The sequence below is a fragment of the Apis mellifera genome, linkage group LG15, assembly GCF_003254395.2.
Source record: "Apis mellifera strain DH4 linkage group LG15, Amel_HAv3.1, whole genome shotgun sequence".
Lineage (NCBI taxonomy): Eukaryota > Metazoa > Arthropoda > Insecta > Hymenoptera > Apidae > Apis > Apis mellifera.
In genome coordinates, this window is record NC_037652.1 from 5,981,354 (window position 1) to 6,008,870 (window position 27,517).

General features: G+C 39.6%; 3 protein-coding genes across 9 annotated transcripts in view; 1 reads left to right on the forward strand and 2 right to left on the reverse strand.

Annotated features, from left to right (window-relative positions):
- The window catches only part of LOC409665 (LIM domain and actin-binding protein 1), a 65,816-nt gene extending 64,274 nt beyond the window's left edge, over positions 1–1,542 (reverse strand). For 2 of the 6 annotated variants that reach the window (XM_026445617.1, XM_026445598.1), the window contains exon 1: positions 1,474–1,542. The gene's annotated coding sequence lies outside the window, so the exon portion shown is untranslated. Of the gene's footprint in view, positions 1–1,009 lie in introns of all 6 variants that reach the window. The other 4 variants (XM_026445597.1, XM_026445593.1, XM_026445616.1 and 1 more) reach the window with 3 other exon arrangements.
- A 2,257-nt stretch (positions 1,543–3,799) lies between these two features.
- Positions 3,800–7,986, reverse strand: LOC412907 (arrestin homolog). Its single transcript, XM_016916562.2, has 2 exons — positions 7,859–7,986; positions 3,800–6,242 (listed from the first exon to the last, which is right to left on the reverse strand). The coding sequence occupies exon 2, from the start codon at positions 5,880–5,882 to the stop codon at positions 4,758–4,760; it is 1,125 nt and encodes a 374-aa protein (XP_016772051.1). The 5' UTR covers positions 5,883–6,242; positions 7,859–7,986; the 3' UTR covers positions 3,800–4,757.
- Positions 7,255–12,216, forward strand: LOC409664 (erythroid differentiation-related factor 1). Of its 2 annotated transcripts, none has more exons than XM_393162.6 (8): positions 7,255–7,634; positions 7,867–9,319; positions 9,398–10,207; positions 10,287–10,466; positions 10,539–10,915; positions 10,983–11,301; positions 11,379–11,673; positions 11,755–12,216. In XM_393162.6, the coding sequence occupies exons 1-8, from the start codon at positions 7,602–7,604 to the stop codon at positions 11,894–11,896; spliced, it is 3,609 nt and encodes a 1,202-aa protein (XP_393162.3). In that variant the 5' UTR covers positions 7,255–7,601; the 3' UTR covers positions 11,897–12,216. The 2 variants fall into 2 exon arrangements, with proteins under 2 accessions (XP_393162.3, XP_006563480.1); XM_006563417.2 differs by having other exon boundaries at positions 9,398–10,195.
- The last annotated feature ends 15,301 nt before the right edge of the window (positions 12,217–27,517 follow it).

Sequence of the window (27,517 nt, forward strand, 5' to 3'; positions counted from 1 at the left end):
CCACAGTTTCTAAAGTGTAAATAAACGGTAGCCTGTTTATAAATAGAGATATCTCAATAGTACACCGCTCCTTCGAGGTACGATACGAATATCGTAACCTTGTCAGAGAACGAAAGAGGTCCTGTTTCGAGGCGAGGAAACGAACGAATCCGCGTTTTTCGATTCCTCGAGGGATAGAACTCGACGTTGGAGGAGGAACGAGAGACGCGGAGCACGCATTCGTATTGTTAAAAGCTTTGGCCGTGTTTCGACGCCCCTGAACGATGTCGAATCGAGCGTTCCAGCAGCGTTCAAGGTTGCGAGAGTTTCGCGTGAAATTACGCTCGAGAAACTCGTTCCTCCGCTTGCGCGCTTTTCGTCCCGACCACGCCACAAACCGAGAATCGAGGAATACTTCTCGAATCGCGCAAACAAACGTTCCTCAAATCCACGCAGGAGTGGTTCGTGCAGCGATACACGTACATCGGGAGGGGGCGCTCTTTAAAAGCAAATATTCGAGAACGGGAGAATAACGAGATCTGTCACTTATTTTCGCGAGATCCACTTTTTTTTATCTTCTTCCGATCGATATCTCGAGCGTATCGTTAGACTTTTCTCCTCAATTTCGAAGAATTTGATGAAATTTTGGTTGAATTTTGAAGGGACGAGAGATTACGATCGTGCGTACGTAGGGAAGGGAAGGGCGAACGGCCGGCGCGAGAGGACGGGAGGAGGAAATCAATGCCACCGTCTGCCACGGGAGAAGAGAAACTCGTATCGGTGAATTTTCGCCGGTGTCTGTTGCGCGCGACAGTAGACACAGGTCAACCGGAAAAATCCACATGTTTGAGCGGAGAATGAAGATCAGAAGTGAAGCAGAAGAAGCCCGAGAAAAAGATTGAAACCGATGAGAAAGAAAAACAAAATTAAAGAGAGAGAGAGAGAGAGAGAGAGAGAGAGAGAGAGGGCAGGGGCAAAGCGAGGAAGAAAGAGAAGAGGGCAGAGTCAAGGCTCTTCGATGTATACTCACTCGACCGCTAGCGTAGCGTATCCGCCACTGTCTTCGTTCTTTTTAAAGGATTCGCCTTGTGTAATCGGCAGAAACTCCTATGGAAGTTTCTTCTTCTTCTTCTTCTTCTTCTTCCTTCTCCTCCTCCTCCTCCACCTCCTCCTCCTCTTCTTTCTCCTCCACCTCCTCCTCCTCCTCCTCCTCCTTCTCCTTCTCCGCCTTCTCCTTTCTCTCTACGATCGTTTCGATCGTTGGCCGGTCTAATAGGTTCACCGAGGTCGGTTCGTTCGAACGCGGCACAAATCGAAACACGAGGGTTACGGATATATTATATATGCGTAAAAAGGAACACCGATATAACGAAGGGGTTATGGACAGGCGGAGCAATACGCCTCGTACGACACTCTGCGCGACACTGCCTCGATAGTCGAGACTCTCGTTAGGTGGGCAGGGGGTGATGGAGGGGGCGCATTGAACGTACGTACCGAATAAGGGAGGCAACCACCGCTCCGTTCTCGCGGGTGTCTCGAGCCTGACTGACGCACCAACCAAGCCTGCCGCCCGACCGTATCCCCTCCCTACCCACTCGTTCCCTCTCTGTCTCTCTCTACCGTTTCGTCCGCTCGTCTCTCCAAGCGTCTCCTCGTTCTTCCTTCGATCTCTCGATGCTTCGTGCCTGGCCCCTTCTCTCCTTCTCTCTTTCTCTCTCTCCGATCTCTCCACGTTTCTTCTCTTACCTCCCTCTTCTCTCTCTCACCCTATCTCCCTATCCGTTTCGTTCTTCTTCGATTTTCACTCTCCCCTTTTCACCGTCTCTCGTTATTTTTCTGACCTCTCTTTCTAATTTTATCTCCTACCCGCCTCCCCCCACCGCGATACCCTCCCACCATAACCTCTGTCTCGAATAGCCCCGTCTCTTTTCCTCCCACCTTCGTTTCAGTCCACGTTCCTTCTCACGATAGCTGGTGCTGCTGCTGCTGCCGCCGCCGCCACCGCCGCCGCCGTTGCTCCTCCAACGCCCACCACTGCACCTATACACAGGGTGGCATCGGCGTTCCATGCCCTTCGCCAGGACCTTCTCCTTCGCGAGAATCGTAGGATCGTGGACTCGTGCCTTTCGATTTGTCGCAGCCAGATATACCTGCGGCCTTCCAGCGAAACTAGGAGGCCCCCTTCTTCCACCATCGTCCTCTTTCAATTTTTGTTTTCTTTTTTTTTTCCTCTCTCTCCATACGCCACCTTTGTTCTCCTTCGCCTCCTCTCTCGTCTTTCCTCTTTATCTCTCCATCTCTCTCTCTCTCTCTCTCTCTCCCCTCAACCGAAATTGCAGATAATTCTTCGACCGTCTCCGGATTGATCGCGTCTGAAAGGCGCAGAAGACGGCAACCAGTAGTATTACTTTTCCAGGCCAAATCGAGTTGCGTCATCGAGAATAGCCGACCTTGCCCTCCGCCACTTTTTCCCCGGGAAACTGATCCGTCCCGGGGAAACTGATTGCGCAACTGATTACACACACCTACCATCGATCGATCTTGTTCCGCGTGTATTTATCGGCACACCGCTCGTTGCGCCATGCCGATTTTACGCCACGAAATCGATCGGATACCCGTCGATCACGAGTTCCGTTCACAAGCGTTCCCATAGAACGCTTGCTTATACATTGATTATCGCGCGAAAGAAAGACGTTTATCTGGTGTTCGAAGCAGGTTGATTAATCGGTGGCACGAGATTAATCGAAGAGGAGGGGGGGGGGGGGCAGAGCGTCAGCCCGCTTTTGTTCGCCGATATCGCGGAGTCGAGGAGTCGCGCGCGTCGTCTTCTCCTCGGAGACGAGGGAGAAAGGAAACACGGAAGAGATGAAAAATTTCTTTTGCAACGTGACTTAACCGTTCTCGCCAGAAGTTGGTCGATCGTGGTAAACTTTAAAATTCACCGTGCTTTCTCCTCCGCTTTTATCTTCCGTTTCTACCGTCTCGCCGGCGAGATCATACCACACGGATCGAACGATAGAATTTAGAAATTTTCAGAGAAGCGTATCTTTACGATGGTGTATTAGTTACTATAATTTGAAGAGAAATTATTTTTATATCTGTGACGTGATCGACGATTTTAAAATTAATCGTAAGAAATCTTTTTCCGTTAATCGAAACGATTAATCTTTTTATATATATACACATATACATATATATTGTATATCGAGGAAAGAGAATAATTGATAGGTAAAATTTAATCTCGAGAAGGTAATGAAAATAATGGTGTGCTACATTTTGTCGTGGAGTGTATGAGATCTCTGCCCGACGCCATTACTCGATGGCATAATTACCTCTTGCCGGAGACGTGTACTTAACGATGTGTTTTTATTTAGAAAATAGTTAAATCTGAAAGTCAGTTGCGCGGTTTAAAAGAGAGTCTTACGCAACGTGATTCGCTTTAATGGTCGAGTCGGAGGGGAGAGAGAGAGAGAGAGAGAGAGAAAACGAGAGAGAGGGAGGAGAACGAAAATGGTGGTTTTATCGCAATATACGTGTGATTTATTCCTGTGGAGTTCCACAATTACGCTTGATCCGCGAACAAGTATCGCCGCTGCCCAACGCGTGCACACATTTTGCGCGAAATGTGTTTCGATTACTTGGGACGATTCACTTTCATCTAGTAGGCTGGTAGCGATGATCGATAGCATCAGATTCCTAGAATCGTTAACCCACTTGGAGTATACTCTGGACCATTCGCTTTAACGCTTGCCAAGATCCCTTTAAATCATCGATTCCGATACCGTCATCGAATCCTTTTAATGGAAAAAAAAATTCTTCGTCAATTTTCCAATATATTTTTATCACTTACAATAATTAGTTTCTTTTCTTTTAAATATTCAAATACATATTCAACATTTATATATGTATGCATATATGGAAAAATAGTTTGAATTTTCGAAAACGCGATACAAATAGAAGTATCCCGAGATTGGAATAATTTATCACTTACAATAATTAGTTTCTTTTCTTTTAAATATTCAAATACATATTCAACATTTATATATGTATGTATATATGGAAAAATAGTTTGAATTTTCGAAAACGCGATACAAATAGAAGCATCCCGAGATCGGAATAATTTATCACTTGCAATAATTAGTTTCTTTTCTTTTAAATATTCAAATACATATTCAACATCGTGTATATATTCATATATGTATGTATATATGGAAAAATAGTTTGAATTTTGGAAAACGCGATACAAATACAAGCATCCCGAGATTGGAATAATTTATCATTTACAATAATTAGTTTCTTTTCTTTTAAATATTCAAATACATATTCAACATCGTGTATATATTCATATATGTATGTATATATGGAAAAATAGTTTGAATTTTGGAAAACGCGATACAAATAGAAGTATCCCGAGATTGGAATAATTTATCACTTACAATAATTAGTTTCTTTTCTTTTAGATATTCAAATACATATTCAACATCGTGTATATATTTATATATGTATGCATATATGGAAAAATAGTTTGAATTTTGGAAAACGCGATACAAATAGAAGCATCCCGAGATTGGAATAATTTATCACTTGCAATAATTAGTTTCTTTTCTTTTAAATATTCAAATAGATATTCAACATCGTGTATATATTTATATATATATGCATATATGGAAAAATAGTTTGAATTTTCGAAAACGAATTTTCGATACAAATAGGAGTTCCTTCGGGATTGGATTATTTCGTTCCATGAAAATGAGATCATATCGTTGCCAACGATCTCTCTAGCTGGCGATCGGCTTTTCCACCTCCTTCACGTTCTCCAGCTCGTCGTTCGCCACCTTGATCCGATCGACGGGTTTCGGGCGCATCAGGATGAACGGCAGCTCGGCGGACAATTCCCCGCTCAGCGCGCCCAGGTACAGCTTCACCTTGACGGCGTACGAGACCACGATGCCGAAGGATTCGCGTATATCCGGCGAGAGGAGCAGAGTGCTGGATGCCAACTCGCCCTCCTCTCTCTTCAGCCGGCCGTCCAACGCGATGCCCCTTCGATGCTTGTTGTTCTCCAGCTCCGGTTTCAGGTAGAGGACCTTGGTCAGGTTGGAGCCAGGATTGATCGGGCACCCGTCCTGAGTCTCCACCGCGTCGATCACAGTTCTGAACTGGCCGTTCTGGAAGATGACCACGTCGATACCCTGCTGGACCAACGCCTTGATCTTCTTCACCACCTTGTTGCTGTTGTTCCTCACGCACACGTTCACGGCTATCCTCTCCCCGTGGTGGTACAGCTGCTTGTCCAACGTCACCTCCAGCTCCAGGTCGCCGGGGCTCAGCAAGAAGTCCTTTCGCACCACGGTGCAAGGCTGCCGTCCTTGCTTCGTGGGCGCGTACTGGATCTTCCTTATCCCCATGATCACCGTGCTCCTCTTGTGGGTCACGTCCGTCTCCGTCTCCCCGCAGTAGATCTTCACGTAGTAGTTCACCCCGCAAGGCTCGCCCGTCTCGTCCTCCCCTTGTTGTAGAGTGACGCTCGACGGAGCGGACTGCGAGAACTTGAACGTGAACGGAATCGCGTTCGGCCCCAGTTTCTGCAACAACCGATCCTGGAGCTTGGTCAGATTCTCCTCCCGTTTCTCGTTAACCGGGAACAGTTGCTCCGAGACCAAGTAGAGATCCTTTTGGAAGTTGAGGCCCATCACCTCGTCCTCCTCCCGCCCGTAACGAAAGCTGCAAATCAGCTGGCCCCACACCTTCCTACCCGTGTCCACGTAGCCCTGGTCGAGAAGTATCACCCCGTCGACCGGCTCGATGCCCGACAGATAGTCGATGTAATCCCTCTTGCCCAGGTACAGCGAGATTTTGCCGTTCGGCGAGCACTTCTTGTACACCTTGAAATTCACCACCATGGCTGCGTCCCCTGTTCGATCACCTCCCGTCGTTGACTGGATTCCGAGGGTTGCCGGTTCCCCGTCTTATATATAAACGCGGTACCAGTGACGTCGAGTTCTTTCGAGGGCTTCGTAATCCGTTCAACGTTGCGGATAAATCGGCTCTTTTTGCTCGCGTCGCTCCTAACCTTTCTCGCGCTATTACTCGAAACCGGGTGGATAGAGATAATATACTTTGTTTCTTCATCGAGCACCACGGTGAACAACACGCTACACTTTCCACTGAATCGAACATCGGCTCTTCGCGGGCTTCGTTTTGTCGTTATAATCTATTTCTATTATGCTTCTTGCTGCTTCCATCCTTTCCCACAGCATGAGCTGAAACAAGAAACAACTGTTACGATATAAGCGACTTATGCGATGACGGGATTATGAGTTTTACGATTATTGAAGTTTATTTTTTGATCGTTTCCTTCTTCTTCTTTGGTTTTAAGTTTTCGTATATCTTTTTTTTCTTCCTTCGTGTTTTTTTGTATGTATTTCTTGAAAAAAAATCCGTTGGATAAATTGAATTAAATAATGTTGGTAATTCCACTCGGTAAATAGCGAAAGAGTATATAAATATATCTTTCATAACATTTTTTTTTCTTTCGATAGAATAGCTTTAAAATTTCTCACTGTTTTCTTTCTTGTCTATGTTTCGATGTGTTTAAATCCCACCGTTGTTGTGTTCGCGTCAAAACACTTGCGTCATATATCAAGATATACGTATTACGCTTTGCGAGGTTATTGTCTCAGAGATACATTATAAGGCTGAGAATATAATAACTATTATGTCATTTTTACATTAGAGATGAAGATACATCGTAGTTTTGAAAGAGAAAATGATGAAAGTGTGTATTCGATTGACAACATCTCGTACTTCGTCTGTGGTCACGCACCGAGTTAGCAGTTAGACAAGGAAAGCAAATAGTGGAAGAAGGACGGAGATAGGATAAAAATATTGAAATCAGCGCCATCTTCAGTGTGCCGCAAATGAAACACAAAAAGGAAGGACAGAAGATAGTAAGAGAAGGACAGAGATAGATTAAGAATTGATTATTAACGCCATCTCTCGAGTATTAAGAGAACTTCTATAAGGAATTATATTTCTGAAGATACTCGAGAGATGGCGCTGGTCTTCAATTCCTACTCTGCTTTATCTTCCTTTTTGAAGAGAAATATCTTTGATATTCTAGAGATGGCGCTGATGGGCAATTCTTATTCTATCTCTGTCCTTCTTCCGCTATTCTCTGTCCTTTGTTTTTGTGTTTCATTTGCGGCACTCTGGAGATGGCGCTGATTTCAATATTTTTACCCTATCTCTGTCCTTCTTCCACTATTTGCTTTCCTTGTCTCACACTATGAATGAAATTAAAGGAATCCTAATATTCCCGAGATTAATGAGAGTAAAAAATTTGTTGAGAAACGTTTGTTAAAAATCGTTAAGCCTGTTCTTTATTATATTTTCATCTGTATTGAAAAATTTCGATATTTTTTTCAAGTGATAATGCAGAATAAAATTGTTATTGTAGGAAACTGTTTGTAAATGTTGCAACCTTCCTCCATATATCACATAATCAGTGGTTATGCGTTATGTGAGTGGTTGAGATTTCGATACACTCTGGTTCCTTCTAGAAATTTTGGAACATAACGACAAGTTTTGAGAGACGCGAGTGACATCATTCGAAATTAAAAATGTCAGAAAGTACGGATACCAAATATGATACTGTAAGTAATGTTCTTTTCGATCACTGATGTGAAATATCTTATTTTAATACCGTTATTTTATCGAGAATCGTTTTTTACTCTATATTGGAAGTACTTCATCGTGCTACTGTTCGCAAACAATATACCGAATGTATTACTAAATTTATTCACTGTAGAATGAAAATTGTAATAAATATGTTAAATATAAACGTGATATGGTATTTTTTAATGTTATATATACGTACAATTTTAGGTCAATCCTATGCCTCTGGCTATACCATCTGATTCATCCAAGAAACCGGTCAAGTCTACCGCCGTTGTAAAATATTCGGCCGTTCAAACGCCTGCGACTTACGCTCAACTACAATGCAACACAGACTTAAATTTACCACCAAGCAATTGGCTCAGCAGTTCTGCAGAGAGTTATGGCCTGCAAAGTGTTTGGTCTCAAACCTCTGGTTTTTCTAGTTTTCGTATGGCACATATGTTCCCTGATTGTGTAGGGGAAGTTGATGTTGTGTCTGATGCGGAAAACATAAAAAAATTGTTAAAGCTGCCTTACAATCATGGAGTCATATCAATGGTGGTTCACAGAATAGAAAATACGTTATTGTTAGATGATTTTGACATTCATAAGTATTTGCTTAGACAAGCAGAGAGTGATTGGGAATGGTTAAAGAAATTTTTTTATGAGCACATTTTTCAGAATCTAGGAGATAAAGAGAAATGTTTGTTTCATAAGACAAACAATAGAAATACTTTGCAGCAAAGAAACTTGGTATCTAAGTTTTTATATCACTCAATAGTAGTGGCAGATAACAAAGAACAACATACCAAGCCACAATTACCTGTGAAAACTTTAGAACCTTGTTTACCAGAACCTTCTCAAGAAGAAAAAGTACCGGATCCAAATTATAATCATAATTTTGCGAGGAATATTGTCTGGACTTTTGAGAATATACAGATGCTTATTGGTACTGACATGCCGATATTTGGAGGGCAAACTCACCCATGTATAAGCCTTAGATTGAGAGATATGACAAAACCCATTAATGTTTTAACCGGTATAGATTATTGGTTGGACAATTTGATGTGTAATGTACCAGAAGTGGTTATGTGTTATCACTTGAATGGTATTGTCCAAAAGTATGAACTAATCAAAACAGAAGATCTTCCTAATTTGGACCATTCTAAATTCAGTCCTAAAGTTATCAGAGATGTTGCACAAAATATCTTAAGTTTCTTAAAGAATAATGCAACTAAAGCTGGACACACGTATTGGTTATTCAAAGGAAAGGATGATGATGTAGTAAAATTGTATGATTTAACTTCTCTGTGTCACGATTTATCAGATGAAAAGGGCCAAAATCCATTCACTGTACCTGTTGCCATGTTATTGTATAGAGTAGCTCGTAACATGAAATATTCCTCTGATTATCATAGGCAACAGGGTACTATTAGAATGTTACTGAAAAATTGCATACAATTATTAACTAAAGAAAAGTATCCACAGATTGTAACATCTGCGCATTTTATGTTATCTGATCTTTATATACCATCTGATACAGATCCTGCTAGTCCAGGTTTGTCAGATCAGAGTGATGAAGAAGATACGCAAAGTGAATCTAGTATTAATCATGAGAATGAAAAAGATTTGGAAGAGGAATTTGAAGAAGCTGCATTTAAATCTTTAACATTGGCTAATAGTAAGTTTAATCTTTTATATATATTTTTTTTTTTTTTTTTATGAATAAGTAAATTAAAAAATGAATTTTTTTTTTTAGTCAAAGAACATGCGGAATGCGAAGAACCTAAGTATAAGCCACCACCAATTTCGGGTACTATCGAAGAAAGATGTTTAGCCGCTTTAGATCACGTTTGTCACGGACTCGAATGTTTGCAATATTTTCCGATTGATGATAATTCAGAAGAAGAACGTAAGGAAGAAGAAGAAAAGGAACAAAAGAAAAGAGTATATGAAGAGAATCATTTGAACATGGCTAAACCTTTTCAGGCCATTCCAATGCCTTATATCTCGTTGAAAGAAGATAAAAAAGAAATTGAATCTGAAGTGAGTTCGATAAATAACAGTCCTACACATAAAAAAAAATCAAAACAGAAGAAAGTAAAGAAACTTGAGAAAGTCATTGCAAAAATGGAACCTCATGAGAATGAAGCAAAAGCATTGCTATGTAAACTTAAAGCTGAAACTTTACCTACGTGGCAAGCGCCCAAAAAAAGCGATAATGTTAGTTGGAATATTCATTTAAAAACATTATTGTATGAAAAAGCTTCGTTAATTTTTGCCGTGCTCGCTGAAAATGAATATGCCAATAGAAATTACGGCGCGTCTCTGAGATATATGTTAGCCGTTTTAAGATGCCAAAAAATATTGGAGATATTTTGTGATATACGAAATGATAAATCTATAAGCTATCTGTTAGGGCGCGCAGGGGATTGTTGTTTTATGGCTGTGCAAGATTGGTGTAACGTCGAGAAACATAGAAAAGATTATGAAATAAAAAGTGAAATTGAAGAAAGAATTGTCGAAGATATATGTAGAATAGAAGATTTGGATTCGAGTATGTATATAGGTAAAAAAAAATATATATATATAAAAAAAAAAATATTTTCATACAGCTCATTACTTATTTTAAATATTTTGAATTGTAGATGGTGCTGAATTACTACCACAACGACTAGAAAGTTTAGAATCTACTTTAGTAGCATCTTATAAATGCTACGAAAAAGCGTTATCTCTAGAACCATTGGATATGGATAAAAATAATCTTCTAAGACGGTTAGGAAACATTCATAATGAATTAGGTGTGCTTTACATGAATCAAGCTGGAAGTAAGAATTTTTATTTCCTTTTTCTAGGAAAAATGTATGTTATAAATGTAAAAAAATATGCTATCTTTACAGCACGATATCAACAAGAAAATTTGGTAGAAGAAACATCAAATTCTTCACATGGAGTATCAACATTGCTTACTCGATCGTTGACTCATTTAGAAGCGGGCGTGAAAGCATTTGAAACTGTTCACGACGAAGCGAACTTAGCACTTTTACATTCAAATACAGGAAGACTCATGCGATTGTGTGCACACATGCATGTAAAACAAAACACTCAAGAACGTCACTTTTATAATAAAGCGCTTGCGAGTTATCAGAAAGCCTTGCAAGTTTTAAGTTCTAGAAAATCAAATCCTATGATTTGGGATACTATTACATGGGATTTATCCACTACTTTATTTACAATGGCTACCTTGTTGCAAGATTATCCTACAACCGGATGCAAAGTATGTTCATTAATTTCTTTTTATTTTTATTTTTTTATATCTATTATATCTTTTATTATAATTTTAGACCGAAGAAGAATTAGAACGAGAAGTTGTCGATATCTTACAGAAAGCTTTAAAGCATTGCGATATTGAAACGCCCGGACCACGACAACCAGTTTATCAATTTCGGGCTGCAACTATTCAACATCGACTCGCATCTTTATATCATCGTGTATACAGAGAATATGAACCAGATACGGATAATATTAAAAGAAAAACAAGCTTGCAATTGTGTAAGCTATATTATGACAAAGCTGCAAAACTTTTGTTAGCTTTGGAACAAACTACAGAGTTTCTAACAGTTCAAATGGAAAGAGTAGCTTTAGCCGAACATCAAGCTCGTTGTATGTATTTTTTTTTTCGATTTGATTTTATTGATATTTGATTAATTTTATGAATTAATCAAAGCGTTATATTGCAGGTACCACAACTTTTAATGGCAAGTTGAAAGCATATCAAAATGGACTTCAATTAATTTTACAATGTAAACCTATTATCGATATATTATGTGATAGGAACAATTCTCAAAAGCAGAAGGTTGAAAATGTAAATGCTGTTAGTACTAAAATAGGGAAAGAAAGTTTTGAAGAAGGAAAAGTTGATGAGCAAAAATTGATAGAAGATGAAGAAAGTTTAGTGATACTACTGGAACAACGGTTACAATTTATATTGCGATCTTTAACAAAATTATTTGTTACCAAGAATAGTAAAAAAGAGTATGTTTTTTTTCTTTTTTTTAATTTCATTACATTCTTCGTGTTATTTTTAAATATATTTTATTTATGTACATATTTCAGATCAGAAACTCTTACCAATTTATATAAACAATGTTATAGTAAAACATTACGGCCAGTTACGATGACTGGTTTCAAGTTGATACAACATATTGCACAACTTTTACGGGAATTGGAAAAAATGTTACCATCTACAGAATCTTGAACGGATAAATGTATATATTGTCTGTGTGCCAGTTTGAAAATAACGTATAAGGTTTCGACCAATGAATCGACATCGATGAAGTTTGGTCGATATTAAACTATTAATTCCCCTAGCCCTTTAAAAAGGTCCTTCGTATTTGGTCATTGACGCTGGTCGTTATTTCATTTGCGAGATAAAACCTAGGCGGGGATGATGTTATTTAATTCATTATATTTGAAATATCGAAGACTTTTTTTTATTCTAGTGTGTACATAGTGAAATCGAAACTCTTATTTATATATGATTTATAAGCCAAAAATAAATAGCTTATACGAATCATCTCCGATTTGTTCGACTTTCATATATATATATATAAATATATATGTTACGTATCTATCCTTATTCCCAATTTAAATTTCAGACATACTTTAGTTCAACGAATCATTCACAGAGGGCATATGAATGCACTTTGGCGCGCTTGTCGTACGATCATCGTTCGAAATAATCTTATGTTTGTCAAGTAAATTTAACGAAGTTACTACAGAAACAATTTATCGTGTTTGTTTCGTCGAAAATTGTACGATATTTAAGTGTTTGAGGATAACAGGCTCTCATTTGCAATTCTCCCTCTCAATCTTCTTAAGGAAATGGGGATAATGAGATGTGTGTCAAAAATAAAACAAAGAAATAATAGGTAAATAAAGGTTGGTTGTGATTTCTTTCTTTCTATCTTTTTTCTTTCCTATTCCTTAATGTTCCAATGTCTTTTCCTAATATTTGTAACTTGATCTTTTTGATTTTATCCTTCAGGCTTTTCGTTCATTCCATTATTCTTCGACTACCGCTTTTCTTTACAACGTTACAAGAATATTATTGGATATTGTATTAACATCTACCTTGTTCTATTCGCTGTCCACCATTTTGCATCCGGAAATTTCGATAAGTAACAATTTAATAAATATTAATATATATTTAGTGCAAAAGTTTGATTCGAGACTTGAGATGTATAGATATAATTGTTAAAAAAATATTCCTATACTTTTCATTAAATTCGAAATGCTATATTTGAAATATTTTATAAAAAAACCTATCAAAATCAAGTACACTCGAGAATAAGAAAAATAATTTATGAATAATATAATTCTCACGGATATAAATAATATGTTTCGAAAGCGTCACTCTACATCTACAACAGATAACACACCATTAAATAATCATATCTTTAATAAACAATCCGAAAAGTAGCTCGAGGCGAGATCGGAAAAATTTCAAAATCAAGCTTCCCTCTTGTTTATTTCCCAGGATATATTCAATTCCACATCGCTCGTATTTCCACTCGGCAAGCTGTAAAATGATAGGTTTAATCTGGAAATTCTCTTTTTTTTTTTTTCAACTGTCCGGAAACTGCGTTTCCGCGGGCATGTTGAGGCTAAAATTCACATCGTTTGTCTCTTGAATCATCCGTTATTTGTTCTGTTCCATTCAGAATATCGCCATGGAAATCCACGTTGCAAATATTAATCCTCGAAGAAGTTCGCCGAGGGAACAGTTCTCTCTCTTCTTTTATCTAGCTACGATCGGTGAAGCAGACGATCTTCAAGTCGTCTGGAAGTCGATAGACTCTTCTGGAACTGGTTGCGGAATTTCTTCATTGAGAAGTATAAAGTTTCCCGTCTCGAGAAGTAGTTAAAGATACCGAATGATTGTTTCTATGTCTCGAAGTTTGAATCTCGAAGACACGATGAAGTAAAGGAGGATGGAACAATCTCGATCGAAATTGGAATAGCAGGAGCGAAGGAATGTAATATTTTTTTTTTTGTTTCAACAGGAGGAATATGCGTCATTGAATAAACGCGACTAGATGGTAGGATTTAATAAACCCTACCCTTACGTAGACAGGCCACAAAGCGAAGGAAGGCCAAACTTGGAAAGAGGATGGAAAGGAAAACAAAAAAAAAAAAAATAGAGTCCTCTCCGGATTTAACCGCGGCGATACGCAGCCTCTTGCAAACTACGCAATAAACGAAATTGCGAAGTTGAGTAGCCGCTTTGAAAGGTCGCCGTGGGAGAGGCCTGGGTATTATTTTCTCTGGTCGTTGGATCTCGTATAGCCTGCTTTTCCACGAACCGCCGTCTTTTGCGCCAGTTTGAACCCTCGCTTCGTGGACGACGCACGAATACACATAAAATTAAGGAACGAACACAAGTGAGTATACACGTATACGAGAAGGAAGGATGGAAGGAAGAAGAAACTGCCGGTGAAGGAAGAGGAAAGGGGGGGAAAAAGTCTCCTTTTCTCGCGCCCTCTTCGCTTTGGTCCCCCATCGTCGGGAGTTTCCACGACTTTGAAACAATTGAATTCCAAGACGTCTTGAGAAAAGTGGAGGAGGGGGAGGGGGTGGGTCGAGAAGTCCGCCATTACGCGAATTACATAATGAATCCGTCAGACGTGAAAGAAAAGGAAAAAATGCCGGTTGACAGTCTAGGCTCGTTCCATGCCATGGTCGTCTTTTCTTTGCGGCGACCGATGGAATTTCGGCACGGACAAAGAGAGAAATTCCGCGAGGATGCTTCTTTCTCCCCTCTCCTTCCGCCCACGGGGATCCCTGTCTCTCTTTCACAAGCACTCGAGCCCTTCGAATTCAAGCCGCGTTCCTATCTCTCTTCGTGCCTCTTATCTGGTTATATCAATTAGAGTCGGCGCCTTTCTATCCCTACCGCGTTTGCATTCTTCTCGTTCCCTTGGTTGAACGCGTTCCTCGCGATCGAAGAGAGAGAGAGAAAGAGAGAGAGACGAATCGCCACGATTCGGCCTCGTCATTGACACTTCCTGTTCATTGAATTTTTATAGCTCGAGAAGGGTATCCGGTGGGATATTAACTTCGTCCCTTGAATCGAATATCCCTTCGAGAAAAAGAATTTCAACAATGTAAAAGAGCGATGCAAGAAATATCGAAATACAACAAACAGAACCAATGTAAGGAACAAATACCTTAACCTTTTATCTTACGCTTAAACTTAATCGAATTATATTCTGTAGCGTGAAATGTATACCGATTTTAAGATGTTCACGGGCGAAAACGATCATTCTGAAACGCTCAAAGTTTTCCAAATATAAATCATAAGCGTGCGACCTCAAGAAATACATTATTGGCCAAGTTTTAATTGTACAAACTCTCACCAGTTTGGGACGAGCATCGTTCGAGTCGCCGGCAAAATTGGCGGAACCGTGCCACGTGTTTCGGATCGCACCGCGGATATCATAAATAATCGCATGCATATTCCTGTTCGCGAATGGCCGACGTGTTCAGGAATCCGATAATAAATTACCGAGTATGCAAACACCGGGCGTGAATTATATTTGCTTGCCCAAGTTATTCCGTGACTGTCGATAATCAGCTCTCTCGGTGACCGAATGCCTCTGTCAGAATTTATCCTGTCTCGTCGCGCCGAACATCACGATCTCTGTAAACAGGATTCCTTACTTGTGTTATTCCGGAACGATCAGTTCCAACTGGTTCGAAGAACAACGGAAATAAAACTGGCTGTATTGTCAATTTGAATCGAGACTGTACGATTTAAAAATTGGTTTCGTTACTCGTTAACTCTTTTCCTTTTCGTGTATCATTCTTATTCCATGTAAAAATTATATATTTTTAAGTTAAATGATCAAACTCGAATGGTATTCAAAAATTCTTTCAAGAGATATTATTATTATTATCATTTTAAAATTATAAAATTACATAGGAATGAATAATATGGAAACGATATAGATTTACTTTTCAGAAATGGAAATTATCAAGTAGTATGCTTAAAATAATGAAAAAAAGATAGATACATTCTGTAATTAAAATTAAAATGTACCTCGCCTCTCTCACGTGAATAATTTTTGAGCGCAACTTGCAATGATTCGTCATCATTTCATTTTATAATTCTCACGGTACATGGGAAAGGAAAAGAGATCGTGTAGAGTCCGAAGAAAAAGTTCTGGGTCGTCCATCCTATTTGAAACAGACTGTACCACCTGAAATTGTAACTCAAACAACTCGTTCCTTATTGACACCGTTCCGTTCACCGCAAACACTCGACCAACCAACGCGGAGCCTCCGTGGATGACCCACGAAATTGAATTGCAAATCCATCTTGGTTGATCGATATACCCCTATGGTCCCGTTCGTCGAGCCCTAACTTTTCCAGTATCGGCGAATTTCCACGGATTAGTCCTCGTGTCCCAGCCTTCTCCTCTCCAGGGGATAGATTGGTGATCTTTTTAAAATCGACCACCAGTTTGTTTGTTCGAAGTTGGGATGAATATGGAAATTACACGGATCGTTGCGTGTCGATTGATTTTCGCGATTGCGCAGAAATATTTCACGCCGATGTATTTCATTGAAATTACAAATAAATACAAACAGTGGCTGTTCGTGGGCGGAGAATCACGTCGATGCCACGAATTTTTTCACTCGTGAAATGGAAAAATATCAATGGGAAATAAATAAAAATATTTCCATCGAAAAAATTAGAAGATAGAGTTATATCCTTGGACGTTTATCTTTTTTTTTTTTTTAATTATAAGATTGGTTTAATTCAATATATAAGTAAAATTCATTCAATATATCTGCCTATCTGTATAATTCTATTTAGCTTTGTCAGAAGCGAGCAATCAGACTCTTTCTCTCTCTCGATCCTCTTCGCAGAACTTCATCCGACCAACCTGAATGATACCCGAATTACGTTGCCCGAATAATCCAAATAGAACAAACGAGAGTGGATCTCGAGGCAATCTTCCCCTAGATAAGAAAGCAAACCAAAGTTCTCGATACCGAAATCTAACGCGTTTTTAACGAGTACATCGGGGGGCCGAATGATTTATGCCCCGTGCAACGGTATTGCATCGCATTTCGAGGTAAAACTTGGGAGATTACGGCGAGACCCGTAAAACTCGCAATGTAAACGCGGCCGGGACGTAAAATCGTGGATTCTATTTGCTCGATCTTCGGTATATATTTATACTCCGTGCCGGGATCTGGTCGTTGGATCGGCACCGTGGCTTTTTAATAAACTTAAAAGCTACGTGGACGTCGTAGGAAGAATCGTTGGGGCGCGTTTACCCCCTTCGAACGTTGAATTTCTCGCAGTTATCCCCTCGAACGTCTCCAAGAGGCTAATTGCAGACTCGTAATTTCACAGTCTGGCCTTAAACGCGTGCAGAAAGTTTCTTGGATTTGAGATTTACGCGTTGCTCGTGCCTCGAGTTCGTTTCGATCACTTTTTGTCTTCGGTTTTCCGAAGAGATCGAGAGATCGTGAACAAAATCGAAGAAAATATTTCATAGCGTTCGCGGAGATTCCATGTTCGTTTATTGTTGGAAATGATTCGTTTTCAGAGTTTATGGTGGATTGAAGAGGGATTTTTGGCTCGGTCGGGTAGATCAAAACTCAATATGGAACCGATATTCCAGATCTAATATTTATTAGTTATGCGAAAGTTTTGGCGAAGTGATTGAACTATTCGGGCAAATCCACTCACTTTACGATATCGGTTAGGATACTTTGGAGTGGCAAAGAGAGATATGGAAGAGTCCAGTTCGATACAGAGTCTATTCGGTAATGAAGAGATAAAGAAAAAACTGAATCTTATCTTATCTTATTTTAATAATAAGAAAAATTGGAAACGAATATATATAAGAATATTAATCGTTAAAAGGAAAGAGAGAAACTTTTTGAAATTAAAAAAATATTTTGATCCTATGCACTCGTAATGGAACAATGTGGAGAGCAATTTGGTCGACTGTTGAAACATGGTTCGAATCTTCGGTTTATACAGCGGAATTTATATATCTTCACATTTTAGCACGAGCAATTGGCTAGATTCCGATTTATGTGGAGAAACGTGAAAGTCTGTGTACTCGAGGGAACGTCAACGTGGTATTTTATTGGTATGGGACGTGATTCGAGGAAGACGAGGTGGATCAAGGATGGAAGGAAGTAATAACACGTTTTACTTTATCGAGAGTCTTATACGGTCAGAGATGAAACTTGATCGTAACGAGGTTCCCCTTCGTTACTTCGTAACCAAGATTAGAATAACACGACGGATAGGAAGATGAAGTTTAAATTACGGGCGGGATAAAGCGGGAGGCCACCGATAAAGCCAAAACCGAGACACGAAAATCCGAGAAATTAATTAATATAAATCTATTACCGATACACGGTTGCGGTTAGTCGATGAGAAAATACGAGAAAGTCCCGGTCCCTAGGGAGGTTCCCTTGGGCTGAACCCATTACCAAACTCGCTAGAACGCGGCCAACAAATTCTAATTTCCAGGGGCCGGGTAAACTCGAATTAATTAATAACCTGAACGAGGTCGTATAGTTGCTTTTTCGTTATACGTAGTTATGCAGTTGCCCATCCGTCTATTTGCCCGCCTATCTAACCACGAATATCTCCCATGAGAATGTTTCTGCACCGATAAACGAACGGAAATGCCATGTCCTCTGCATTTCCACCTAGCACAGTTGATGACGAAACACGATGCTATCCCTGTTCCACGATCGATAACAAGATTCCAAGAAACTTGAAAATATTTTCCATTCAAAGAAAACTACTCTTTATAAAATATAATTAAGTGGAAGCAAGTCAATATATCGATTCAATGCATGATGACACTGATAATAAGCTATTCGAGTGTCATTGGAAGAATATCGAAAAATTCTATCGCTATGTCATTCTAAATTTTAATTTCTCCGTAAAGTTTTCCGAATCTCGACGAGCAATTTTCCAATGGAAAATCGAGTAAACTCAAATAACGTATCGATCCAAAGCCTTATTCATCGCGTATTCATAGTATTCATAGTATTTGTCGTGCCTAACGGATATTTTCGCCTCGCGTATACTCGCCTTTATATAACTCGCTCATAAACACCGGGAAAAATCCTCGTTTTTTCCCCGCCATTCCATTTCTTTCGAATTCAAAAATATTCGAGAAATCTGAGAAGAAATGCCGCTCGTTTCCCTCCAAGTTTTCGACAAAGTGGCAACGTTGAACAGCAATACGTCCCGAGCCGCGAGGTCCTCCACGAGGTCAGTCTTTTTCTTCCCTCTTTCGGTGGCAGCAATTATTTCTCGTTTAGCGCGTATCCCGTATATCAGATCGACGAAACCGAGCAACTGGATACCGACGGTCACGTACAACCGTGCCCCGGCAATATCGCCGCCCGGAATCTTTATTCTTTCTTATTACTTAATATCCCCGGTAACGAGGATAAATGTGTCGGCTCAGGACCCGCTGCTAATTGCCGCGATACCGCACGCACCCTCTCCCCTCCTCTCATCAATCTGTCGCCTTTCCTCGCCTCCATCGAAATATCGCACAACTTCGCGACAACATTGACCGAAATACACATTTCGTTCGCCATTATTTCGTTCCATTCTTCCTTTTTTATCGAGAATAGTTCTTTTTTTTTTTTAGATGTGTATGCAGAAGCTGTTAAGAGATAATTAATCAGAAGATCAAAATATTATAGTAATAATTGTAGCATAATTTTTCTCCATGTTTTCATTGTAATCGATTCACAAATTAGTCTCGAGAAGTTTATATTGCAACTATTCTTTTGTTAAACGAAGATGTTAAGACGATAATTACGAATCCGATGAGTAGCATCGATATCGATAACATTATTATCACAAGAGAATCTCGTGTTCTCTTTTTCGTGTGCTCGCCTCGTTTAAATGAAATTCTCAAATGCATTAATTCTTGTCGGAAACCATGGTCGAAATCATTTTTATGTAAAAAGTATCGTACGATATTTACGAATCGATTGGGACGATCTGATCGTTGCATGATGAAACGCGAGGCGAAAAATGAGGCGTGGATCCGTTTGAACGATTAAGAAGGGCAAGGACGGGGAGGGGGAGTTTCCTATTTCCGGGGCAATTGGTAGAGAGAAAACACGAGGTGGGGGGGCGGTTGGTTGCGGTTACCAGCCATTCGTACAATGAGAGAGGCCGCCTAACTAAATTATTCCGCCAGGCTGACATTCAAACGCATTTACATTCGGCCGACCGTGAACTCCCTCTTGCTAAACCTCCCCCTACTACTTTGGTTTAACCGCTTTATAATTATTAAACTTATGGGGTGCTAAATAAGAGCCGACAAGCGGCTGTGATCGAGGATTATATCGAACGAAATAATCTTTCGACCTCTTGCCTCCTGTTAATGGACCTATATGCCTCGTCAAGCGATTATATATATATATTTTACCTTCTATTTGGATGAAATTTGTCGTGTCATCGAAGAGGGGAGTTGAAATATTTGTCCTCCAACAGCGAACGCGATTGATATATTCGATTCGTGAGTTTTCGGATATTTTCATGCCGTTAGTTATGCAAATCCGTTTTTCGGATTCTAGTCGTATTTTTTGTTATTTTACGTGATTTTTCGTATCGATCGAAAGATAAATATTTGCTGTAAAGGATTTTCTTTGATTTTTCAGACCAAAGCTTATGCGATAAAATTAAAATGATAATATGATGGTAAAGTATTCTCGATGCACATGTTTAACTGTTAACGAAATTAAACGTCCCTTTTTACGCAGAAATTGGAATTAATTAATTAAGTAAGACGCGTCATGGTGCGCAGTGTGACACATCAGAGCATGTCGCATGGTAGAGCGAATTAGATAAGGTATGACGTGATAGTGCGAACATATGGAAATCAATGTGTTAATAAATTCAATTTCTCTTCTCGCGAAGAGATTAATTTCGCATCATTTGCAAAATAGCTTAGATATATCTCTACCTGTTTGTTAAAAAAGAAAAAGAAAAAAAACGATATTTTATTCAAGCGTTAAATATCAGGAAAATTCTTTTCTTCTCCAAACATATTTCTCTTCTCTTTCTGCCTGTCTTGCTGCCGCTCTATCATTCAGTAGTAAACATACGCGCGTGGTCATCCGCGAGTAGCCACATCATAAATTCAACCTGGTTCCCACTTGGCCGCTTCCTAAAGGATAATCATCCGGGAGAAATCTCGTTTATTCTTGCAGAGAACTTGTGTAAATTCGCTTGCCAACATAATGGTGTGACATTTCACTCGGTAAACTTTGCTCTTTTCGTTTCTCTTGGTCTTTTTCTACGAGATCGTCGATTTCTACGACGAACATGAGTTTATTAATCTCAATTAAAACACGTTTGCGTTCAAAACTTGATAATATTTTTTCTTTCCTTTTCTCAAGATGATATCAGAGAGAGAATATCATCGCCAATTTAATGATTTTTTTTTAATTCCTCTAATAAAATACATTTATCGTATCGATATTTGACGAAATGAACGATAATTACATTCCCATTTTCAAAACTCTTCTTTAATTCAATTATAGGGTTGATAATTTAATTATAATTTGATTAAAAAAAAAAAAAGAAAAGAATCCTTTCGTTAATAACGACGAGTCATCGAAAAGCAATCGCAAATTATTTCAAGTATGCCCTTGCTCTTTGATGTTCTCGCAGGACGATTTTATTATGAAAATGACGTAGGGTGGCCGGTCTCCGGCGAAACCTCTTTCATTTTCGTAATCCCAGACAGAGTTTTGCCGGTGGTATTCGTGCTCTGATAATTTCCACCGCTATTCACGCCCCAGTTATCGCGGCTTCCACGCGGAACGCTCTAAATCGTTATCTTTCGCGGACGCAGCCCACCACAAAAGGATCGACCATCCCTTCCGTCGTTTTTAATTACAACGGTCTTCGAATCGGTTTGCCTTATCCGCTTGTCCTTCCACCGGATTTTCATCCCATCCGTTTTTTCATCCATCCTTCAAAGGAAATTCGTGAAACGACTCGATCCGCAATCGCGATAAAAATCGTCGAACGTTTATAATTTTAAATTGCTCGCTGCAACAGCGTTTTTAGACGGACATTGAGCGATGTAAGACGATTTAAAATCTGATAAATAAACTCCATTCCGCTAATTTCAATATTTGCTTTGTGCTTAGCAAAATGTGGATAATTTAGGAAAAAAAGTTTCAATCTATTGTTTCGGTGTTCGTTGTTTTATTTTGAGGAGAATGGTGAGCAATAGATTAATATTTAGAAGAGCTAGAGCTTGAAATCTCAAGGAATTCATCCCTTCATTTTGCTTGTTTCAATATCTATACTTTTGTTCCCAGCTCGTTGTTTGCGACCAACATAACCTAGAAATCTCAAGTTCTCATTTCTCTAGTTTCGATAGATTGGTTCCAGCCAGGAGTAACATGCAATATAGCAGGCTTAGTAGATTCTAAAGTCTGAAGCCTCCTAGAGCTACTTTCGCAGCCCCGTAACTTTTCCCTTCCTCGATTCATTGTTCACGAACAATGTTAATTCCTTGAATCTACAATCTAGAAACGATGGATTAAACAATTGACCGATCTATAATTAATTGACAAAATTCGAAATTTTCATCGGGATCACTGTATATCTAAAAAACGTTGTTTTCGAATTTCGAGAGAAACTCTAGCAGAAGTTTGCTGATCGATGGTGTTTCTAACCGTGTCTTTCGAGCTTTCACCAACTTTCCCTATTTCTTATTCATCCCCTTCAATTTCCTCCTCTCTTTTCCTCATCAAATACTACGCTCTTATTTCCATCATCCTCCCCTCGACGCCCCCTTCTTTTCTTCTTTTCCCCAACTTGCGCATCCTTCTTTAATGTTTAATGTTCAATCGGACCCCGAGCCGCGAGCCGGGTTTAGCTGAGCTCGGTGGAAACACGGGGAGGGCGTATAAAAGAAAAAAAAAGGAAATTCACGAAATTATAGAGGATAATTCGAATTAGCCACAATTCTTTTTTTCTTACCTTCCTTCCTGCGTAATAGTTATCTTCTTTCCCTCTCCGCTTCCACTCGAATTTTCTTCACCCTCCTCTTCCTCGAAGTATTTATCCATCCCCTTCTTCCTTTCCGATTTCAATTTAAATCCGCGATACTCTTATGGAAAAAGACGCTTTTCCTACTTTTTGCTCGTCACACTTCATTCTCGAAATGCATTCCTTATTCTCGGAATTCGAAGCGTCCATTTTTCATTTTCGTATCCAGAATTCGCTACTTCTTTCTCGATATTCTATATAATATGTCGCCAATGAACTATCGTCTTTCGATTCACTTTCGTTAGTCCTCTCGGCAAACTTTCGCGCTTGTTTCAAGAGAAGAGAAACTTATACACACACAAGTTTTCATATTCATTACGAGAGAGGGAGAGAAAGAGAGAGAGAGAGAGACAATAATTAATCACCGTCGAGGATGGATTTTAATTAATTTCGATCTGTCAACGGATGGCTGGCCGGCCACGTACGGGGTTGTATCACTTGCTTGGATAATTCTTGCGGCGCGATAGATCGATTCCTCGTCGTCTCGTGGCTATCTTCTTCCGTCATCGCGTGTTCCGTCATCAAAGACATCGTAGTCAAACCTCTTGGAGAATCTGCCTTGGAGCAGACTGAACGTCAGACTGAACGTGATGACATCGTGAAATATGCAAGCACTCGGCTATGGCGCGGTTAGTTACCCTCGGTTCTCGGTCCGCGTTTCAAACCTTCCTCCTGTTTCCTGGCTTTCGTCGAGGTCTCGCCGCTTTTGGATAATTTTTTTCTTGGAAAAGAAGAAATCATTTGAATTTGAAACCGATCTTGATATAGATAGACAGTTTTCTTTCTTTGATTTGTGGTAATTTTAAATAATTTTTTAAAGGGAAGATTGTAGAGTAAAGGATAAATGAATTAATTACGAGGAGTATTTTCATTATGGTTTGGTTTCTTGCCTTTCGTCTCGTCGAGAAAATTGAATCGAGCTTTCTTTCTTATCCTAATTTATCGTTTTTAGACAATTTCAGAAAGATTGAGAATAAATAAATTAATTATAGAAAGTTTTTGCATCCACTTCAGGTGGAGAGCAAATATTCGAATATTGAGTTCTTATGTCGATACAGTTATTTTGATTTATCATTTGATTTTACAGACAGTAAAAGTAAATAAATTAATTACGGACAAAACGTCAGAGTTCTTTTTTGCTTTTATATCCCGAAGTTTATCACAGGAATTCATGAATATCTTCGGTTGTTCTTTTACGACGTAAAAAAAAGAAAAGAGAAGAAAAATCATAAAAAATGAAAAGCTTTAATAGAATTGAAGATGATAATCCCTCTCGTTGTAAATACTAAAAGGCAGACTGAAAGACTTTGACCGAGCTCCTCTTTTATTTCGATTTTCATATCCTCGTAACAGAGGGTTAAAGAGAGCCACTCCGTTATCGTATTAAGCAGATTCCAGCCCTGATACTTGATTAATTTCTCGGAAACCGTCTCGCAAGAGCAATTCTCTAATTGACTCGAGCACCGTGCAACAACCATTGTTCCTCGCATTATGCGATCGTTTATTAGTTCTCGCAGACCCGTAATTCGCGAAGACAGACTTTCATTTCGTAGAGATTTAACTTATTCCGATTTTTCTCCAATTGCACGACGACACAAGTCGAGCAGTATTATTTATTAACCGCAACGATAAAATGAAAAAGAGATTTAAACGTTTTAAAAATTGAATCCTCTTTGACGTTACGCTACTTCACCTATTGTGGAATTAAACAACAACAAAAAAAACAAGATTCGACCAGCAGCAATTTGGCCCACGAACAAACATTTATGCTTTTCGATTATATTTATTCCGTTTCGCGCGAAATATTCCTCGAAATGTTTCAATTTCGCCGCTTTCGTCGTTAAAATTCGTTCATTCCGATCGCAGATGCCGGCCACGTGAAACGTTAAACGAGGAACGAATCACACGCTCTCGTGGATGGATAGAAGGATCCCTTTTCGAGAAAAGGAAAGGAAGGGAGAGACGAGAAGGATGAAAAGGATCATCAACGATCGTCATCCTTTCGACATTACGCAAAAGTTGAATCTCTTTTAATTGGTCGCAATTTTAATGGACACTCGTGGAAAGGGTAGAGAAAGAATCCGGCCATTTATCATCCTCCATTTTCTACGATGCCTTCGTAATAGGTGTCAACCGCGATGAAAGATCGTTCTCGATGAATCTGTACTTAATTCAGTGCTGAAATTCCACGATTCAACGAGGAGATTCTCGAGGGAGATTAAACGAGGCTGCTACGCGCGATCCACGGATTCTTCGGCTATCCGCAACCGGTCGTCGTTCTGTTTCACTTCTTCTTCTTCTTCTTCTTTTTCTTTCTCCTTTTTTTCAATCCTCGCGAAACTTTCTCTCGCTCGCGCGGAATACATGCAAAAGGATGGCGGTTCTTTATTCTTTATTCGGGGTTGAAAACAGTGACTTTATAACCTCGATTTAATTACTAAGTCGGTTCCAATTAAAGAAGATGTTTCAAAACGAATTTCCAAAACAACGTACCCTTTGTTTCTATGTGCTCGGGATTTTGCAATCGCAAAGGGATGGCGTGAAGTGGCTTGGAAATTTTACGATGAAAATTTTGTAATAAATAGATAATTCGAAAAAGAATGGACACCAAATTAAATTACTCTCCTTTCTGTTAATCACATATTTCTATTCTTTATTTCATTTCCGAAGAGAGAAGAGAATCATTTGTCTATCGTGAAAAGTAATCAAAAAATTGGATTGCGGAATTATCTTCTCCTGTTAATCACCATTCTTTTTTTCTTGCAAAAGAAAGTAGAAAAATTGTATGTCGTTCAATTCTATAAATTTCCCATTAATATTCGTACAATGTTCCAAATCATCATTTCTGAAAAATGTTTGATTCTCGATTAACAAAGGCGAAGCCGGTGAAAATCTCGCGAGAATCTGGGCATATTTTCTTAGGTAGCGACACTCGTCGAGATTTATTCGAGCAAAAACTCGAACGAACGTTCCTCGATGGCTCGTTTCAATTTTACTTCGTCACGGGGAGAAAGATCGTGGATGGAAAAGATTCAAGGATCGAGGCAATCGCGAGACTTTGCACGGAAACGCGTGCACACAAATGTACAAAGACACGTCTGTCTGTTTCTAGGGGTTGAAATTCGTATAACCGGGAAGAGAAATCCTCGATTTCTTCGTCGACCTCCTCCTCCTCCTCCCCCTTTTCCTCCTTCTCTTCTTCTTCTTCTTCTTCTTCTTATGCTTCTTGCCTCTCCCGAGCCAGCACTTACGAGAATTATAATTTTCCCGATTCCCGACGAAAGTTTCGTGACTAAGCTGCCGAGGGAGGGTTCTCCTCCCTTTTCCGCCCTTTCAGAACCGATCTGTCTCGAAACCCCACTTGGTTTACCTTGTTACGGTTGGTCGCGGCCCAACCCTCGCGAGATCGCTCTTTGACGATCGTGAGTCTGTGGAAATGGGCAAGGGGCGACAGATACGAGATTACGGGATACATTTAATCATTTCGCCCCTTTAACGGAATCCGAGGATGTTGAGGATTTCTTTTTGATCGAGCGGATTCGGTAATCGAATTACTTAAGAATTTTTGCCCTTCCACGAGAATCAATATAACCTTTGGATCTTTGTCTATATAACTTAGATTTTTATAAAATTGAAACGCAGTCTTTTTTTTTTACAGAACAAGAAATCTCATTAAATAAGATTAATTTTTATACAGACTCCTTTCTGAATTTTCCATTTTAATCCATTAACAATTTTCTTCATTTGTTTAAACAAAAATTATTGATAATTATATCTCGTGAGCAAACGCTAATTATATTACTTTCACATATCTTAATTAAAAGAAACTTAATTCAAATTCAAAAATCTCCCAATCTCCCCCTCGCTCTCCATTCCCTTTAAAAGAATCCCGAAGCTTTCCGCGTGTAACTAAATGGACGGTAAGTTGCTTCATACTGGTCCACCGGTTAATAAAAGGTGTTGTAAAATCCAGGCGGGGAGGGGGCGCGCGATCAGTCTCGGCAAGCCAACCCCTTTCACGCTAGGCGTAATATCGCGCTGAATTTATATCTGGAGCCCCTGACACCGGCAGGGATGCGTCGCTTTAATATTTTCGCAGCTGAGCACGGTGTGTTGCACGGGTCGCAACCACGGAACGCCTGTTTCGCAGAGAGGGGAGAGGCGTTGAGTTTTTCCACGTTTCATCATCGGGGCGCTTCGAACGAAGGCCGCCGTTCCTCCGCCTTTCCTCCTCCTTCGTTCCTCCTCTCTCGCGTGTACAACGCGCGCCTCGATAATGAACGCCGCGCCCCGATCCACTCTATTTTCATAACAATCGTCCCACCATCGCAAATATTAAAACGGGGCCGTTTGTTTAATCCATTTAGCCGAGCGAGCGGAATATCGTAATGGAGGCGTGTATATCCTCGAAAGGCAAACGGAAACTTCGGTGATTTCGAGCGGACCGGATCGATCGTTAAACGCGTTATTGGTGTTTATCCCATGTGGCGGAGTAAATAAATATTTTTTTGCGCGATGCAGTTTTTTTTTCGATATTCGAAGGTATATCGTGTGTATATATATATATTATTCGAACGTTGTATTGTTTTGTTTCAACGTAGTATTATTTTAGTATTGTTTTAAATTGTGACAGAGAAGAAGACAGAGATGAAAATGTGATCTTAAGAAAGCTAACCATGGTTAAAGTTAGCTACGAAGAGCTGTAACAATTGTAAGTAATTACGAATGAATGTTATT